Source organism: Strix aluco, chromosome 3 (genome assembly GCF_031877795.1).
Source record: "Strix aluco isolate bStrAlu1 chromosome 3, bStrAlu1.hap1, whole genome shotgun sequence".
Lineage (NCBI taxonomy): Eukaryota > Metazoa > Chordata > Aves > Strigiformes > Strigidae > Strix > Strix aluco.
In genome coordinates, this window is record NC_133933.1 from 109,819,929 (window position 1) to 109,838,463 (window position 18,535).

At 41.1% G+C, this 18,535-nt stretch overlaps 1 protein-coding gene across 8 annotated transcripts in view; it reads right to left on the reverse strand.

Annotated features, from left to right (window-relative positions):
* ARHGEF10 (Rho guanine nucleotide exchange factor 10) overlaps positions 1 to 15,233 on the reverse strand; it is a 116,850-nt gene extending 101,617 nt beyond the window's left edge. For 4 of the 8 annotated variants that reach the window (XM_074819943.1, XM_074819942.1, XM_074819940.1 and 1 more), the window contains exons 1-2: positions 15,122 to 15,233; positions 1,174 to 1,249 (exon numbers count right to left, since the gene is read on the reverse strand). In XM_074819943.1, the coding sequence (XP_074676044.1) occupies positions 1,174 to 1,210 (37 nt within the window). In that variant the 5' untranslated portion in view covers positions 1,211 to 1,249; positions 15,122 to 15,233. Of the gene's footprint in view, positions 1 to 1,173; positions 1,250 to 5,999; positions 6,316 to 14,444; positions 14,551 to 14,940; positions 14,956 to 15,121 lie in introns of those variants that run through there. The other 4 variants (XM_074819938.1, XM_074819939.1, XM_074819937.1 and 1 more) reach the window with 4 other exon arrangements.
* Between the last annotated feature and the right edge of the window lie 3,302 nt (positions 15,234 to 18,535).

Consider the following 18,535-nt stretch of genomic DNA (forward strand, 5'->3'; position numbering starts at 1 on the left):
TATATTATTTATAAATATACACATATATCAGTGTATATTACAGAATGTAAGTCTATAAGTAATAATGTCCTATGTAAGGCAAAGATCAAAAATTTATGGGGAAGTCACTATCTATACAAACAATACTAGCAACTTAACTAAGAACAGCTGTACCAAGTTCAACCACAGGTCTCCATAACCCATGTCTCCATAGATTTGTGCTTTGGGGTGATCAGAACAAGCATATGATACTTCTCTAAGAAGTCTCCCAGCATCCAACTACCAAAAGCCAAATCCTTTTAAGACTTAAAATACACAATAACAAGCACTACAGAAAGGTGTGTTTACAGGAAATCAAACAGGGAAAGAAAGAGCCACATGAAGTAGCTCTTAAAGAGAGCATAAACACAGAAGGCAATGACACAGTGTCTTTGTAGATCCTACCTTTGTGCCCTCTGAAACTTGAGCTATACCAGTAGCCATACAGCTACCAGCATACAGCAGGCAAGGGGCACCGAGTGCTAGATTTACAGAACCAGCTCCATAGTCCAGCATACATAACACTCTTCCATAAGTCTCTGTGCTCTGACCACACAGAGGTTCAGCTGTGCATGCTTCCCATGGGAATGCACGCTGGCTAGAGAACTGCAGCATCAGAAGAAGGTCCTTCAGCTACAGCCCTCAGCAGACATTGCCCAGATTAAGTATGCTTGGTGGAAGCAGCACTGCTCTAACTGAAAACAACTCGCCCCTCTCCACCCTCTCAATTCAGACTCCAAACCAGTCCTGGCATTTGAGACACTCGTCCAAATATCCTGACTGTGCCACAGACTTCACTCGTTTTTTCTCTACAGAGCACCATGTGCATGAACAATTGAGGTTGCCAAAGAACACAATGAAGGTGCGATGATATGGTCCACAAGTGTTGTCTTAGAAAACACGTTTTTGCAGATTTGGACTCTAAGGACCAATTGTTCCCCAGGTTTCTTCCCATCATGCTCTTGCAATACCAGCAAGCAAGGTCTGAGAACAAGGCAGGGTAAATGACAGGAGCTCATGTTTCAGCAAAATACCACTGGGACCAAGTCTTAAGGTGATATGGAGAAAGCGAGTGTTGGGGAAATAAAAACTTTTGGAAATATAATGAAATTGTTACAATAAAATTGGCTTTAAACCCCAAACTATTTCAATTACCTTCTGGTGGTGGGGGAGGAAATTCCTCTGTGTCCATCCTAGTATATCCACTGCACCTTTAGGAGACTGAAAAACCCTGCAAAAATGAAGGAAACATGTTTTGTAGATTAACAGAATTTCCAAATACTGAGACACTCCTTTTCAATTTGGCCAAGCTCATACCTATTAGCTAATACCATTATGGAAAGAGGAAATGTGCCTGGCTTCTTGCTTCAAAATACATCTAGTCCAAATTTTTATGTACACAGCCCTCAGTATTGAAGCCAGTTCTTTTAATGATCTCAATAAGCCAGCTGAAGAAAGATGAAGTTTTCAAACTATTTGGTACTCTGCAGCTCCCACTGTGACAATCACAAGCAGATTACTAAAACATGTTATTTCAATGCCTGTTTGGAGTATGTATTGTTTCAAAATCTTCATGAAGAGGAGAGAGATAAAAATTCTAGGAAGCTCATCAGTCTTGATGATGCTTTTCTCCATTTGTCAATCAGAAATCACAAGTTTTAACTATATACTTTATACACAGCTGCTTTGCTTTTCTTTTTTTTTTTTTTTGTCAGTCTTAAAAACTCCACTTGATCCCCTTTACTTTCACCTCTCCTGAAGAGAGTGAAGTACCAGCAAGCTGTCTCATGAGTGCCTTCTCTTTCCTCCTCTTTTCTTAAATGCTGTCGATCTCATGTTCCGAGGAAAAGATAAAGCTACAAAGCATTCCCATACTTTGGTCCTGAACACACACTGGGAGAGAGCAAAGCCCAGAACCCACATGAGAAATTTTCCTTCCTTCCCCATAACAATACTCAATAGTGATATTCCACTATCATGTGGAAGGAAAAACTGGACCTGTTGTGCTGAGCAATGCACACACTCTGCCCAAAACCCATTTTCAATCTAATTCAAGAGACAGTACGTCAAAAAGATAGATTTCAGAAAAAGGCTGAAGAGGAAAAAATAAGTTTCCAAAAGCCACATAAGACAGTGGAATAGCCAATGCTGAATTTTCTGTCCTATTCTTGAGTAGCCCATAGATGTTAATCTCAGAAGCTACCATTTCTGCTGGCAACAGCACACAAAACAGCTCAAGCCCCTGGAAAGTCTCCATAGCTGAAGTATGAAAAGAGTAAGTTGAAGGAGATAGTGAAATTCAAGGTACGGTGGAGAAATGATAAACTAAATGAATTGGGATACAGAGGTCAAATCAATTGCCCCTTACAGAAGAGGTGGCAGTGAATGGAAGGAAGTGCCTCAAAAAAGGATCCAACCTTAGGAGGTATCAGGCAATTAATCTCCCTGACATTGGGTATGCAAGGGCAAATCATCAGGACAGACATGCCAGGGAGGATAAAAACTCTGGTAGCACAAGATCCTCATATAATGAGACAATTCATAACAACTTGCATTTTCTAAGCATATGAAATTCCCTTTTAATTCGTCTTAAGCTTTGGTAATTCTTAATCAAATCCTAGACAAAACCAAGTAGCTTCAGAGCCAAGGCTCAGAAAGGATTCATCCACATATACAACATAAGTCTGTAACACAGAAAATATGCCATTATGTGCTTTCACTATACAATGTCCCTTCTAAAGCCTCTCTCTACAATTTATAGCAGCAGAGCTCAAAGGCGTGTTCCTGCTTACAACTGACTGGAATGCATCTTGCCACACCAAAATTGTCAGCCAAAATGAGGGAAAATTATGGTTTGAAGAAAAGGCTATTTTTCTTTATTCTTCTAAAGTTGATTCATCACTGGAACATAGATTTTCAAGGGTGAAACACTTGAATAACCAGCAAACCACTGAAATTTAGTCTCAGCACCTCTTCCAAATACATCTTTAAGAGAGTAGCTAAAAGACCTTCAGAATATTTTTTTCATTTAAATGTATGATGCAAGTTTTTAAACACCTGTGGAAGTTAACTTCGACAATGATTTTTAAAATCAGTTTCTTCCTCACAAGCAAATGCTAACAATATGCAGAACTGAGCTATGGAAGTTTTCAGCTTGTTTTCCATTTTGATATATCTTACAGTGACATGCTTCAAATTACATAAGAATTATGTCGAGGAAGGACACAGACCCAGTGTTAGAGTCCTAGCCACTGACCTGTTTGCTCCCATCCGAACAGTGCAGTTATTCATAGGAAGAAAGATACACTTTCTCACTTAAGAATGCCTTAAGGGTTGACTTATACATTGCATTAATTCATCTTGAAGTTCCACAGATTTTTCTCTACTTTTTAGATGCTGAGAAAAACATTGCAGCAGCAGTGAGCTTGTGTATTGTACATTCCAGTAATACCCTCCATAAAAATAAAATAATTTCCATTTTATGTAGCAGATGGCATGTTCATGAATGACTTCTAACTGCACCATATTTCAAAGAGTTTTTCACTCTTCTATTGAGAGGCAGGGGAACTAACTCAAGTCAAAGATGTTTAAATCAAGATTAAGCCAGATGGTTTAATTTGACTATACAGGTGTATTCAAACAATACTCGTGGAAATCACAACTCAAATTAAGCTGAAATGGACCTCTGAATATTCTCTCATACACTCAGGACAGGTGTCTTCAAAATTAGATCGGGTTGCTCAGGGTCTTTCCCACCCAAGTTCTGAAATCGTCTGAAGGTGGAGGTTTCACCACCTCCCTGGTAGCCAGCCACTCCAGGAGAGTTTTTCCCTTATGCCCCACTGGAATTACCCTTGCAGCAGCTTGCAGCTGTTGCCTCTCATTCTCCTGCTGTGCATCTCTGAAAAAAGCCTGGCTCTGCCTTCTTTCCAACCCCACCTTAAGGAGCATAGGACTGTAATTCAATCCCCCTCAGTCCTTTCTTCTCAAAATGACACAAACCCAGTTGCCTCAGCCTCTTCTGACCTGTTCCTACCTCCAACCATGGCAGTGGCCTTCGCTGGACTCGCTCCAGTTTGCCAGTCCCTCACTTGTACTGGGGCCCCACAATGAACACTGAATTCCAGATGCAACATCATGACCACCAAGTAGATATTATTTAGTTTAACATAAAATTATTTAAGAAATTCAACAGCTATGTGCTTTTAAGACACAGAATATTAAAATTCTGTTCCAAATGTATTTAAAAACTGCAAATAAAAAAATAACCTATTAAACATGAAACATATGATCTATTATATTCATGTGCATTGCAATATAAAATTATGAATCGAATAACTGAACAACTGCCCCGACATACTGGACGTGACACAGAGGTTATAAGAATACGGAGCTTTTTTCCATATAAAATTGATTTCTCAAATGCAGTATAGCCTCTGCTTAATGATTTAAACTTCTCTCTTCCAGGCTCCACAGCAATCACAGAAACACAGGGACATAAAGAAGCTCTTGAAGTCACCTAGCCCAAAGTGTAAGATTTCCCATGGGCTTCCAGATACCTGACAAATTTACCTGACTCAGTGCTTATCACCTTCTTTGCTTCAGATGTGGGTAGAGGTAGCAGTGGCTGGTGTGGACCACAGTGGTGGTCTACAGACTGTCTCCTTTCCACCTCTTCCCCATTTCCCCTGTGTATCCAACATAAAACAGATGCAGGGAGAGAAGCCAAGGAGCTCCCAGACACTTATGAAAGGCAGGTGACCCACTCTGGCCAAAATACTAGCCCTCGCTTCCCCTGTCTGCTTTCTGATGTTTTAACCTGGTCCCTTCCTGTCAAACTGTTAGGAGGAACAGGTAACTCTTACTCATATTTACAGACTGGAAGAGGAAAGGCAGCTTTCCAACTCTGTAAGTTCCCAGTTTAACTGTCCACTTATAACAGGTTGGTCATTGAATCAATCTATCTGAGAAAATCCCAAATATTCCAAGCCTGGGAGTACTGCTGTTAAAAAAAAACCCTATTTGTAGCAGGGTAGCGTGCTTTTATTCCAGCTGTTTAGCCATTAACTTCATAAGTTTGTCTTTAAAAATCAGCAATAAGCATGTTAAATGCATCCCTTTGAAAGAAAAAACATCAGATCCCTTAATATACTGCAATATGTTCAGGTCCTCACCAAGTTTGTAATGATTTCTAAATTTTAAATAGATATTTAAGAAAAAAAAGTAATTAAAATACCACATTAAAATCAGATATTCCTGGGCAATGTTTCTCATGCAGAGAAGTCCCACGTAGTCAAAGCAGTCAGATCTCAAATGACACTCACACCAGAAAGCAGAATCAGCCGAGTGTGAAATGATCCCCAAGGAAGCCTCCCAACACTTATTTTAAATTTTCCACCAAGAGCGCTCACCTTTGACCATGAAAGCTGGTATGGAAGGAAGTGGGAGTCTGTGATGTTCCACAGCAGACCTTACAATCTCAGAGTTCTAACACATGTATAACAGAGGCTGGTGGCCTGGCATCCGTGAGACTGAAATTCTGATTCCACAGCAAATGGCAGTTTTAGCAAAGAAAACAAAGACACCTTTATACCTGTCCAAAGACTACAGAAGAAAGTCAATGGTCTTCTCTGTGACTCAGTTTCCCTTTTCATTACCTCTGGTAACTCCTTCTGCCTCCAGGACTAGGTTTCTCAGCTACAGCTGCGCATCAGATTTTGTTTGATAGTTTCCTCTAATTGTGGGATGAACAACAGACCACCACTTCTCAGCTACAAGAATACAATACTGATCAACACCTGCATTTCCACTTCATCAAAACTTTTCCCAAAGCCATTACTTGTACAATAGTCACTAGGTAACAGAAGTGGGACCAGTGCAAAATCTGCCAAAACTATGAGGCAGCACAGCGTTTAGACCTGGGGGCACACGCTGTCAAGTTTTCCAGCTCTACCACCCTAAGAACTGTAAAGACAACATACCTTCTCTTTAAGAAGGAGTGTGCACTATAACTGCAGCGACGTCAGGATTCTTCATTCTTAACACTGCAGAAAGAATGAGTCAGTGAGCATTTTTTAATAGAAAACAGAAAAGATGAAACAAGGAGACTGATTTCCAAGGAACTCATAGAGAAAGCTTAATGCAGGCAAGCTAAGAAAGCCTGAAAGCCTAACAATTAAATAAAATCTAAACAAGAAAAAAAAAGAGAAAAACTGAAGACAAAGCCCATGAATGTCTAAAATCTTCATGTCCACGTCACCTACTGATTATTGCTGCATAACGCCCAATTGAGTCTCCTTCCACCTATAACTACAGAACTCCCGCTGGAAAGTAAATCTTGCTGAAATTTGATATATAGACTATTTTGGGGGTGCAGAGAAGCAAGGAGAGAAAAGAACACAGAAGAAGGAAGGTTAATTTCCTTTTTTCCCCCTATACCTCAAGATGGCTCTGTTACACAGAAAAAATAAAAAGTGATAGCACACAAGGCTGAAACAGAAACACATACTGTAGAAATTTTTTTTAAGAGATGTTTTTATACTACAGTGGGTGTGAATGAAACAGGCATTTGAATTATGACAGCTTACCATCACATGCCGTAAGCCATAGAAGGCTGTATCAAGACTAGACTGTTATTTCTTTTAATGTATATTTGGTTTTATTAATAGCCAACAGTCCTGTACTGTGATAAATTTAAGAAATAAAATTGGTAAAGAAAATCACCTAAATCATAAGCAATGGAATAACAAGGAACTGTGTAGGTTTAAGTAGAAAATAAGTATGAAGCCCAGTTCCTGGCTCAGTTAAAGTCAGGGGAAATTCTATTACCAGCTGCAATGCAAACAAGTTCAGATCCACAGAGATGCACATTTTTTTCAGACTACATGCAGAACCCACTTCCCCAAAAGCTACTTTGCTTCTTTTTCTGCCACCCTTTCTTGCACCAACCAGCATCTTGCTCAAAGCTAGAGAACAATGTGGCAGCAAGTCCTGAACAAGCAGGAATCTCCAGCGACACCCTGAGAACATGACTGAAGATAGGTTTTCCGATCCTTGTTTTTAAAGGATATTATTTACAATATTTCTGCACCTTGAGCAGATTCCTGCCCAATACATCATCAGAAGGAGAAAAGAGGAAGAAAGCAATGACTACATTTGCAGATTTGTCTGAGGGCTCCTACCCACAATGCAAGCAGAAAGCACTATGGATTTTTTAATATTTATGTTCTTTCCCTCTACAGATTATTATTGCAAGGCAAAATACATAATCACTGATTGATAGACTCATTCAGGTTGGCAGGTACCTTAGGAGGTCATATAGTCCACCCTGCAGCCCAAAGCCAGGTGAGATGAGGCTGCTTTATCTACTGAGATCCTGAAAATCTCCAAAGACAGAGACTGCACAACCTTGCCAAGCAACATGTTCTCCTACTTGGTTGTCCTCCTAGAGAAAAACATTGCCCTTATATCTAGTTAGAACCACCCTTGCTTCAGTTTATGACCATTGCCTGTTGTTCTGACATCTTCTTGATAACATACCAGCAGCTGGGGGCAGGCAACCATTAGGCCCCTCAAAGCATCTCTTCTCCAGGCCGAACAAGCCCGGCTCATTCAGCCTCTCCTCCAGGGCAGTGCTACAACTCCCTGACATCGTGGTGGCCTTGTGCTGAACTTGCTCTAGTTTATCCACATCTTTCTTGCACTGTGGCAGGGTGGGCTGGGGTGTGGTGTGGTCACAAAGCTGGATGCAGTACTCCAGGTGTGGTCTGACAAGGGCTGAGTGAAGGGGAACCCTTCCCCTCAGAGGAGCTCTCCCCTCCCACAGGCGCAACGTTGCCCTCATCATTGCTGAATTTCATAAAGTTCCTGCCAGCCAGCTCCTCCAACCTGCCCAGGTCCTTCTGAATGACAGTCCTAATCTCAAGCACATCCACTTCCCCCAATCTCGTGCCACCTGAAAACTTCATGAGCAAGGGCTGGTTGACTTCCAAGTCATGCATAACACCAAACAGGATACATCTTCTGACAGACAGCTGGGGCACTCCACTGGCTACGACCCTTCAGGTAAGTTATAACCAACTAGCCATCTCCAAACCCAACCATCTCACCAGTTTTTCTCCCATCTAGTAGTACACCCACTCAGATCGTAACAACATTCTGTAAAAGACCTTGCTGAAACACGAACATATGGTTTTATTAAGCTCAGTAGTACTATACTTAATTTACAGATGTGACAAAACCTACAAATATTTAAGGAATGAGAGAGAGTATGGGTAAAAAGAAACCAGGGAAGGCAACAGGTTCCCAAACACGCACATAGGGAACCTGACATTTAGTAAATAAGCCTTTGCTCCTACCTTTTGCGCTGGCAACTGTTTGAATACCCAAAAGAAGAAGAGGGTCATCACCTTGCATTTTGGAAGCCATCCTGGAGGTCAAGTGTACCATAACAAATCGCAAGCATCCAAAGAATTAAAAGTGAATGCTGGTGTCACATACTTTTAGTCAGGACTGAATTTTTTTGTTGTTGTTCTGTGCCACACAAACTAGAGGACTGTGTCACTGGTTCAAGACCATGATCTTCCATGTCGCACACACAAGCACAATAAAAATATATCAATACTAAGAGCATTTTACTTAATTTGATTACAATCAAGTAACTTCATCTGGAAAAGTAATCTTATTTCTGAAATTCCCTCTTTTAAACTTAATCCAAACTAGCCCCTTCCAATATTGGAGATCAAGTATTAACTTAACTGGAAATATCCTCAGCAAGACTTCTGTTTCTAAGTCAGAGAAGATCCTAGCGTGCTGCACAACACTTCAGCTGTGATGTAAAGCTACATACGGTTTAGTTGCATACATATAATTTTAATGCACATTATTAGAATCAATATGGAGAGACTTTATAAATGTTTTTGTTATTTAAAAGTGCACCACAACAGTAATTTACACTAGTAATTCTGATCATTCTCATATGCAAAATACAGTATTTTTCTCACAGGGAAAATGCCCCCTCCTGAAACCTATTTTGATTGCCCAGTAAATCAAGTTCTTAGTTTAAAAAAAAAAAAAAAAAAAAAGGCGGGAGAGGAATTTTTTTTATGGACACAGTTGATAAAGTACAATTTTCCCCTCCAGTTGTATTTCATCTGCACATCCACTGCAAAACCAGAAAGTCCTGGTCAAACTTGCATTAAATCTACGAGTCCTAGTTTTACAAGGCATAGACTGTCTTTCAAGATACTGATGACAATTGATAAAAATTTCCATCAGAAGCTCTTTCCAATGATACAAACGAAATGATACACTGAACTGAAGATTCAGTTTCTACTGCTTTCTGCAAACCTAGTCCTAAGAGAGACACTTTTCTGAAACATTTTCAGTTCTTTGGGTACTACTGTCCTTGGAAAAGTAACCATAGTGTTTTTCATCGAGAACAATCCATTACATCTGATCATTACAAAAGTGTCCAGTTGAACAAATTTATTTCACCTGATGAAGTTATTAAGAATATAAATATAGACTCTTATTTCTATGTTTCTAAAATAACTATTTGGAGTAAAATATGGGAATATATTTCTAATCAGAGTCATCATGCATGCTCTAGAAAAATAGCACAATTTTCACTGAATTTCTTGTTATAACACCATATTATTCAAATAAACCAGAAATTTGATAAGGCAGCCATTAAATCAATTAAAGTAAGAAAGAAAAATAGTAATAGCACCTGCACAAAACAGCCCTCATCTTCAAAAAATGTACAATGGAAGGTAGTTTTCTGTGGAAGTTTAAATTCTGCATCTAGTCCTAACATCAGTGATCTTCACTCTTTCTTTGATTTGGAAATGATCAAGTAGTCCTCTTTCTTCTACATCTTCTATAGTTCAAACTCGAAGTTTTTAAGACTCAAATTACTCAGTCCATGGTTTGCAACAATATTAAATACGACATATAAAATTCTAAAAGAACACTGAGGATGAGACACTGAATGCTTTAGAAAGGTGAAAAATATAAAGTCAAGAGTCATAAGCTCAAGACTCACTGTGGTCCTAGCAGGAAACCTAAATATTGCCATCTACTTCCCAATAACTTATGATCCCTTTTTACAGATGAGGAAATAATGTTCATCCCCTTTCTTGAAATTTCCAAGATATATATTCTGTATCTCTAATGAATAAAAAAAATACTCAAATGATTTCTGTAATATTTTTGAAAGCATTTCAAGAAAAGAGATTACAGAACAGAAACAAGAGTGAATGTTTGACCTTGAGCCTGGATCCTAATAGTTCTTATTCATGGTTCAGTCCCAAGTAACAAGTATTGTACAGTACAGTAAGTCACTGAAACAGATTTTCCCAAGATAATGCCCCTATTCAGCACCATGAAAGTAGAACAATTTATTTTGCTCTGGTTAACTGCTTCACCCACGCATTTGACATTAAGCTTCAGGCTTCCTGACTGAGCAGCGAACATGTAGGACATGAATCAATGTTGTGCAGTTATGCATCACTTCCCACAGTCTTGCTGATTCAGGCAACTCGGAATAAAATATAAGTCAAGTTTTTGATCTGAAAACACAATCTGAAAATATAATTTTCAAATCTTGTTTATCATTACCTGTCATCACTCCCTTAAAAACAAATTGTACTTTTACATGTCCCTGGTTTCAAAATAACCTGAAGTTTTCGGTTCGAGTAAAACTCAGATTGTCTACTGTAAGAAAATGTCCAAGTGATTTAAGTCTCAAAAGATGCTAATAATGCAGCAGTTTCCTTCCACAGGTATGTGACACATATTGAGCCCCAAGATTTTGCTCTCTGCAAATCACATATGCATACAATGACATTACTGAGAGAGATGTATTTGAAAACAGAAACAGTATTAAGATGTAGTTGTATGGGTCCATAATGAGAATTTTGGTTTATCTTGTTCATGTACCACCCCTCCTTATTATAAAGAACACCTCACCCTCGTAATGTGCCTTCAGTCTCCCTAATTCTCAAGCTTCAGTTTATGAATCCCTGATAACTTCCAAGCATCCAGGCTTGTAGCTTTTCCACTCTTTAAACTATTCCTAGATTCAAAAATGGATTTACCAATATTAATTTTCCACCAACAGATGTAATAACAAGAAAGACTTTGTACAAACAGGAAGAGGAGTGAAAAAAAATATCTGCAATGAATGCTGATTTTAACAAAAGAAGGTCTTGGATATGAAAAATGCCTCCCTCACGTGTTGTAGAATATACACAAAATGAAAGACTAATTCATAACACTATCAATGAAGCCCCATTTATTGTCCCATTATAACATACAGAATGTTCAAAAAGTAAGACTCATTTGACAACTGTTTAATTTAACACTGTAACTCCAAAGGAAGTTTCTCTAAGGGGCAACTGCTACACTAGATATTCCACAAGAAGCATCTAAGGATGCTATGGACATGCACTTGCAGCTCAAAAAGCCATCAGTAAGCTGAACTTATGGAAAGAGTTTCAAAAATGCCTTTAAATTTGAGGCCCTAAGACCCTGTGAGTCCACAGTTCTAAACTAAAACTGTAAAATGGAAAGACATAATTAAAGAAAAAGCAAAAAGTGAAACAGCAGTCACTTTACAGAAGCAGAAAGAAAATTACTATCCTGCATATGTAAAGATGAAGAAAGTAAGTACTACACACTGCTCATTTCTCCATCACATACAGAATTGAAAGCAGTGTAGTATTACAGATGCATGAATAAACTGACTGCAGCTCTGCACAATATATAAATTTTAATCTGAAAGACTGAATCAAAACTACTACTCCTCCTCCTGGATTGCAGAATTTCTTTCCTGGCTACTTCAGAAACATACCAAAGTTTATAAATTTTCTACAACAAATTCTAAAAATAATTTCTACTGTATACAGAAGCAGTTAATAGACTTCCTGTTTTACAAATGAGTAATGCACTATTCCCAGTTGCATTAAATTCCATTAACAATTATGAAGTTTGACAATAGCCCTTCGGGTTTTAGACAAGGTTGTTGTCTTCCTTCAAATGTTTATAAACTATGTAAGGACTCCTAAACAGCTTAGAACCAACAGAACCCCTCCAGTGTTGAGATTTCTTCATATCAAATTTATCAACGCTGAGACTAAATACCCTCAACTGTTAAAGAAAAGCAAAACAAAAGACATTCCCACCCACCCCGCAGTAAGTAGTAGTGTCCTGGCAAAAATTTAAAAAAAAAAAAAAAAATCAGTACAAGATTTTATATATAAAATATACTTTATATTTTTATATAAAATTATAACCAAGAAAACAAACAAACGAAGGAAAAGCTCTGTTAAAAAAGAGTAACTTAAGTAGACTGAAAAATGCTAAAAAATTCCAAAAGCATTTAAAAAAAGCTGTGATGTCTAACATTAAAAATTCAGCCTACTCAAAACTAAAGCTGTACCTTACTTAAGACACACTACAGAGCTACTAGGTTTAGGATAATCAGAACCTTTTATATTCAGCCTATGACTTGAGTAAGTGTTTAGCCTTAGTATTTCAACCCAGTGTAAGTCAGAACATTTCTATGGAAGTTAATAGTCTAGAGGAAAAAAAGACCCACAAGATGCTGAGGTACCTAGACCCTTGATTTCAATCACAATAAAAATGAGAATGTAAATATGATTTCTGTAATATTTTGGATTTTTAAAGTTAATCTCAATAAACGTTAAAGCTTGTTTCACAGTATTCTACTCCGGGAAGGACTGTCGCAGTCTACAGATGAGTGAAGCCATATTCTATCTGCTGGGAGCACCCATAGCTCCTGGTCAGAAGAGAGCTGCTTCTGCACGGGCACGGAGGGGGGCAACCGCCTCTCCAGTACTTTGGTGTGCTCACCACCGACCTGTCAAAGTGAATAGCACAAGACTTGCACATTTGGTCTCAATGTCTCAGAGGTGCAATGCCAGCCTGCACGCACCCATCACACAGCACTGTGGGTCTTCTCCATATCCTGTGGTGTATGAACTCTGAAGGATCCTGCCAGGTCCTGGCACTCAGCAGGAGCTGATGGACAGCACGTTCCTCAAGCATCTATCTGCTTCCAGAGTCCTTTCTCTCACCACATCCACCTGCGGGCATCAGCCATGAAAGCACCACACACTGGGCACCTGGTGCCTGTCCCATCACAAGACACTTGTTGCCACTCATGTAGTAGGTCATGTCTCACATTCAACACCACAGGTAAGTTAAGAAATCCATAGACTGTACTATAAAAGTCTTGAAATCTCACTGTAAAGCCTTCAGAAATATCAGATTTCAAGGTAGTGTCTAAAAAACTACTGTTCATAACCAGATAAACACATGTAACTAGTTCATGGGCTACTGAGCCTGAGGGTGAAAAAAAAAACCACCACAAGATGGATTAAACAAAGCAAGTCAGACAGATTATCAAGATCAAACAGATCACCCAAGTGAAAAAACTGAAGGGCCCACTGAAGAAAACAGCTGAACAGTCAGAACCCCTGCTTGAATAATGGGCTTGCAGTTGTAGGCGCCCAACACGTCCCACATTCAGGCAACAAATCTGCATCTCCTGAGCGCCAAAAGAAAATTTTTAAAATGTAATATTTCATTTCTACTGCAGAACAGATTGGTCACTGGGGTTCACTGAGCAGAGTAAAAGCTTTGGGAAAACATTTATTTTCTTTACAATAATGATAGTCACAAATGAACATACGTTGATACAACCTCACTGTATTTATTCAGCATGAGACAGTTTTCAAACAATCAATCTTTCTTATTTTCTGACTCATGCAAAAAAATCCTATACCTTTTCATGGTAACAGTTAAATTGCACAACTGAAAAAAAAAAAAAAAAGAACATACTTTTTACATTGCAATTAAAAAGCCATGATCTCAGGAGGATTGAACAAGTATTTAAATGAAAGAGGACAGAATTTAGGATGGATAAAATCTTTCTGGTCAAAAATACAAGCACCACCTAAAGGCCTTTAAAATAAGCCTTTGCTAGGGGCAAATTATTAGTAGCTGTCTTTCCAAGAACCTTTCCAAGCCTACCGACAAACCTCACTCACTCACCCAGGTGAATGACTGGCCAATCTTTTAAAGCTATCCGTACCTTTACCCTGTTAGAACAGGGCATCTTTCAAAAGTCTGGTATCACCACAAGCAACTGTGTAACTCCTCCAACAGTTACAGTGTTAATTACAAAGAAACCACGGCAATTTTAAAACCTCCTTTGAAAATAGAAAAAAAGTAATGGACAGTTGTTATTGTACTGAAGCATTTTTCCTCTGTTTCAAGAAAGCCAATTTAACGGCAGATGCCAACTCCAAAGCTGGTGTTGAACACAGTTTTTAAGAAGGGGGAAGGAAAGAAACTCAAGTTCCCCTGGGAGTTCGGATTTCCAATAGCTTTGTCCGTACCTGATGAAAAGGAGAGGGCAGCTGAGGCCGGGCAGCTCCCGACGCCGGACACCATGAAGAGGCACACACCCGAGCAAAAACCCCAGCGAGAGCCCTGGGGAAGAAACTTCACCAAAGATCAAGAGCTAGGAGTTTGGAAGAGGAGTAAATGCGTTTATTAACGACCTCTTGCACCCTCGCTTCAGTGACTCGCCAAGCCGCGTTACACCGGCAGAACCAATTTAATAATACATTTTAAAACACCGGGTTTTCCTCTCCTCCACCGAGCGGGCCGAGATCCCCAGCTGCCACCCGCGGGCCCCCGCAGCCCCAGCAAGGCACCCCCGGCGCCCCGGGGACGGCGGCGGGAAGCGGGGGGGCGGCAGTTCCCGGGCGAGGAGAGGTGTCTCCACACGAGTCACCGAGCCCAGCCTCGGAGGACGAAACTTTCCGTGACTAACGCCGGAGCGGGACCCCGGCGCTCCCCGCCGGCCCCAGCCGCGGAGGGAACACCCACCTCCTCCGCCGCGACCGGCGCCGCCGCCAAGAGCCCTGAGGCCGCCGCCCGGCCCGCTCCGCTTCGGCGGGGCTCCGGCGGCTGCCCCGCTCCCCGGACACGTCACTCACACCCCCGTTCCCCTCCACCCTCCGACACACCCCGGCCCGGGGCTGCCGCCGTCGAGCGCGCATTCACCCACCGCCGAGCGGAGCTCCTGAGTCCCGGCGGGGACCCGCCTGCCCCCGCCTGGCTCCGGCCGCCGCTGCCGTTACCGCCTCCCCGGGGCCGCCGCCGCCGCTCCCGGGCCGCCGCGCCCCGCCCGCTGCCGGGCCTTTCGGGCAGCGCCCGCCGCCATTGGGGCAGCGCGAGGCCCCGCCGCCTCCCGGTTGGCGCAGCGGCCCGCCGGTCGCGACGGGGCGGGGCGGGCAGCCGTGTGTGTGTGTGTGTGTGTGTGTGTGTGCGCGCGCGCGCGTCCCTCCCCGGACCCCCGCCGCATTCCTGCCGCCGCACGTCACGCCGCCGCCGGGGCGGGGGCCCGGCCCGCTGCTGCCCCGGGGGCACCTGCCAGCGGTCGGCAGTCCCGGGGGCCGGCTGTGTCACGGGCGAAGGGCAGAGCGGCCCGGCTGCCGGCGGGAGGGCGGCCCGCCGGGCCCACCCCGGGAGAACGGGGCACACGCGGGACAGACTTTTTTCCACCCTCAGCCTCATTCTCCCGAATAGCCCACGAGCACGCCGGGAGGCACACAAGGCCACGGTGGCTATTCTGGAATTTAATCTCGGGTATCACTTGAAACTCTTCGTTTTCAAAATCAAAGTTTTTCTAAAGGTGCTGGCACCTCATACCTGACCTTTAGATCTTTGCTCTTTTCTCGTCCTTCTCGCGTGGCTTCCCCACAGCAAGACTCACTGCGGACCGGTGCTGACCAAGTCAGCCACAATGCCACTCCAACGCCCCGTCACACCAGCGCCTGACGCTGGTCCTGGAAGTCATGTCAAGCACCCGCACATTCACCTGAATATGAGTTAGGACTGAACGTGCCCCTTCCACAAAATTGCAGAAAAAACCCCAAACCTTTACAAGATTCAATAGTTTTGAAAACGTGTACTTTACAATATATGATGTACACATCCGTCACACTTTGATGAAAATAAATGCTCTTAAGTACAAGTCTTTAAATACATTATAAGTTCTTGATATCAACTACAACAATTTAATATTGCTAAACATTATTTAAAATCTTTGGACCACTTTTAAGCATGAAAACTTCAAGCTAAATGCTGTTCAAAGATCCATGCATCATCCAGCAGCGATCCTTGCCTATTTAAGTGCATTCATGCTGCAGCCAGTCATGAAATACGCTCAGGTATATTCAATTCATTATCATTACGTGAAAATGTTAGTAGGAAATGGTGGCATTTCAAAAGACATTTGATTAATACACCTTTTTTCTACATTTTTCATTTGCCTATAGTTTAATAACACACTTTCACAAGTATCCCATGTCTTCATGTGGGTTCATACAACCTGAATTACAAACTAAATATTTAAAAGTTTTCTTTTTTTCTTTGTTTTCAGAAAGGTATTTCTTCAGAATCAATTTGTCACAGTGTGAACATAAAATAGTTCTCACATAGCTCTATAGACTCTACATAAGAAAGAAAATGAGAATTAAAAAATTGGGCCATATGTAAAGGTTAAGACCAGGAAAACCATTATGGCAATCAGTTCAGCTTCCAGCAGGGAGACCACTTTATCCTGTTGTTTCCGTAATTTTTTTTATATGTTGCACTTCATTCACATCCAGCTATCATTTCAGGAGCTGAAATGGCAGGGAATCAGCCTTTGGCAAACAGTTTAATAACTGCTTATCGTTAGAGGCCACGTTAAAGAACAGACACATATTTAGACTAAGTGCAACTAGCTCACTTCCATGGTTAAAAATATAATTTACTAGCAATATCTTTCTCCTTTCGGCAGTCAACTCATTATCCATGTGCATTAATTTCTCCCTTTCATAATTATCTTTCACTATTCGAGACACTCCTTCCTGCAGTTCTTCTCTGAACCTTTTTGATCTTTGACATCCACTCCTTTGATTCTGGTGACCATACATAAATAATCTTCTCTAATTCCAACAAAAGGTCACTGTGGAAACCTCGTTGGACAAATCCGACAATAGCAGATCAATTTATAAAAAAGCAAAACGAACTTTCAAAAGAACTTGCACTCTTCCTACTATTTTCCAAGGCAACATCCTATTAGCAGTCCTAATTAGCACCCTAATCATTGCAATCGCAAATTCATTATTTATCCACCCATAATTAGTTGTCGATAATTAGGGTACAGATAATGGCTGTCTCCAGAGTTAAATGACGCTTTTCATAACCAGGTCCTAAAATGAAGATGTTTAAACGGGTTTTACTGGTGATACATGTACAATGAGACCTCACCAGAATTTACTTACTCTCATTGCTGCCTGCTGGGGCTTCAGCAAAGATACCTCTCGCCTCCAAGCTGCCATAGGTCATGCATCTACTCCAGTACATGCACTAGGCATCTTAAGGACACCATGGACACTGAGCAGTGTCCTGGCCCATGTGACACAATGCTGTGAAGAAGAAACCCTTTTTTTCTCTCTCCATGAAAATTGGGGTAGTTGAATGTAAACTTAAATTTATGACAGCTAAGGACATACAACATCATTCCTATGGCTTGCTTTCCAAAATGTTGCATGAAATATGAACAAGGTAACTAAAACTTAGATCACCAAATTCTCCAGTGAAGCCTGATTTTCTCACTTTCTTCCTTCTATTTACAAGCTGATGTAGCTGGCACTTTCTCTTAGGGAGTTTTCATCCACTGGAAACTCAGAAATAGTTTCTCCTGTTGTTCTCCACTGTGTCCCCTGCAAAGACAGTATGTCATCTGTTTGCTATAATGCTTCAGAAAACACTCAAAGCCAGGACATCCAATGGCCTTACTTAACTTGAGCATCTGCAGAACTCATGCTGGAGCCTTGTAAAGTTACAGGTTCCCTCTACTTCCTTTACCAAACAAGGTTGAGTGACAATACTTTTTAAATTTTTTATAGACACGTAAAAACAATTTTTTAAAAGGCAAACCACACAGCTTTCTTAAATTCAGACTATCACATCAAAATAACATTTGGCTTTATAAAAGAATTGCTCATTCACATTCTGATATGATGCCTACTGCTGGACTGTCTTCCACGTCTCCCTGAAGCTCCCCTACTGGGAAACAGTTTGTCAATTCTGAGCATATCAGTAGAGGTTAACCTGACAACTGAGTTTTATAATACTGTGATGTTTTACCAGCACTAGAACTTCTCTCATGAACACCTTTAAAAACTCTCTGCTTACGAGGAGTCTTTGCAAGTCAAATTCTCAGACTGCCAATTCAGACAGACCAGGTACAAATTTTCCTAAATTTTAATATTTCTCAGCACCAGACTCCTTGTGTTACACGAACAACTTGTTGTCATGGGTGGCACATGAGAGAGAGACTAGAGCTGCTGCCCTAACTTATTGTGGTGGGTTGGCTTTGGCCAGCAGCCAGACCCCCACCCAGGTGCTCTCTTACTCCCTCTCACCA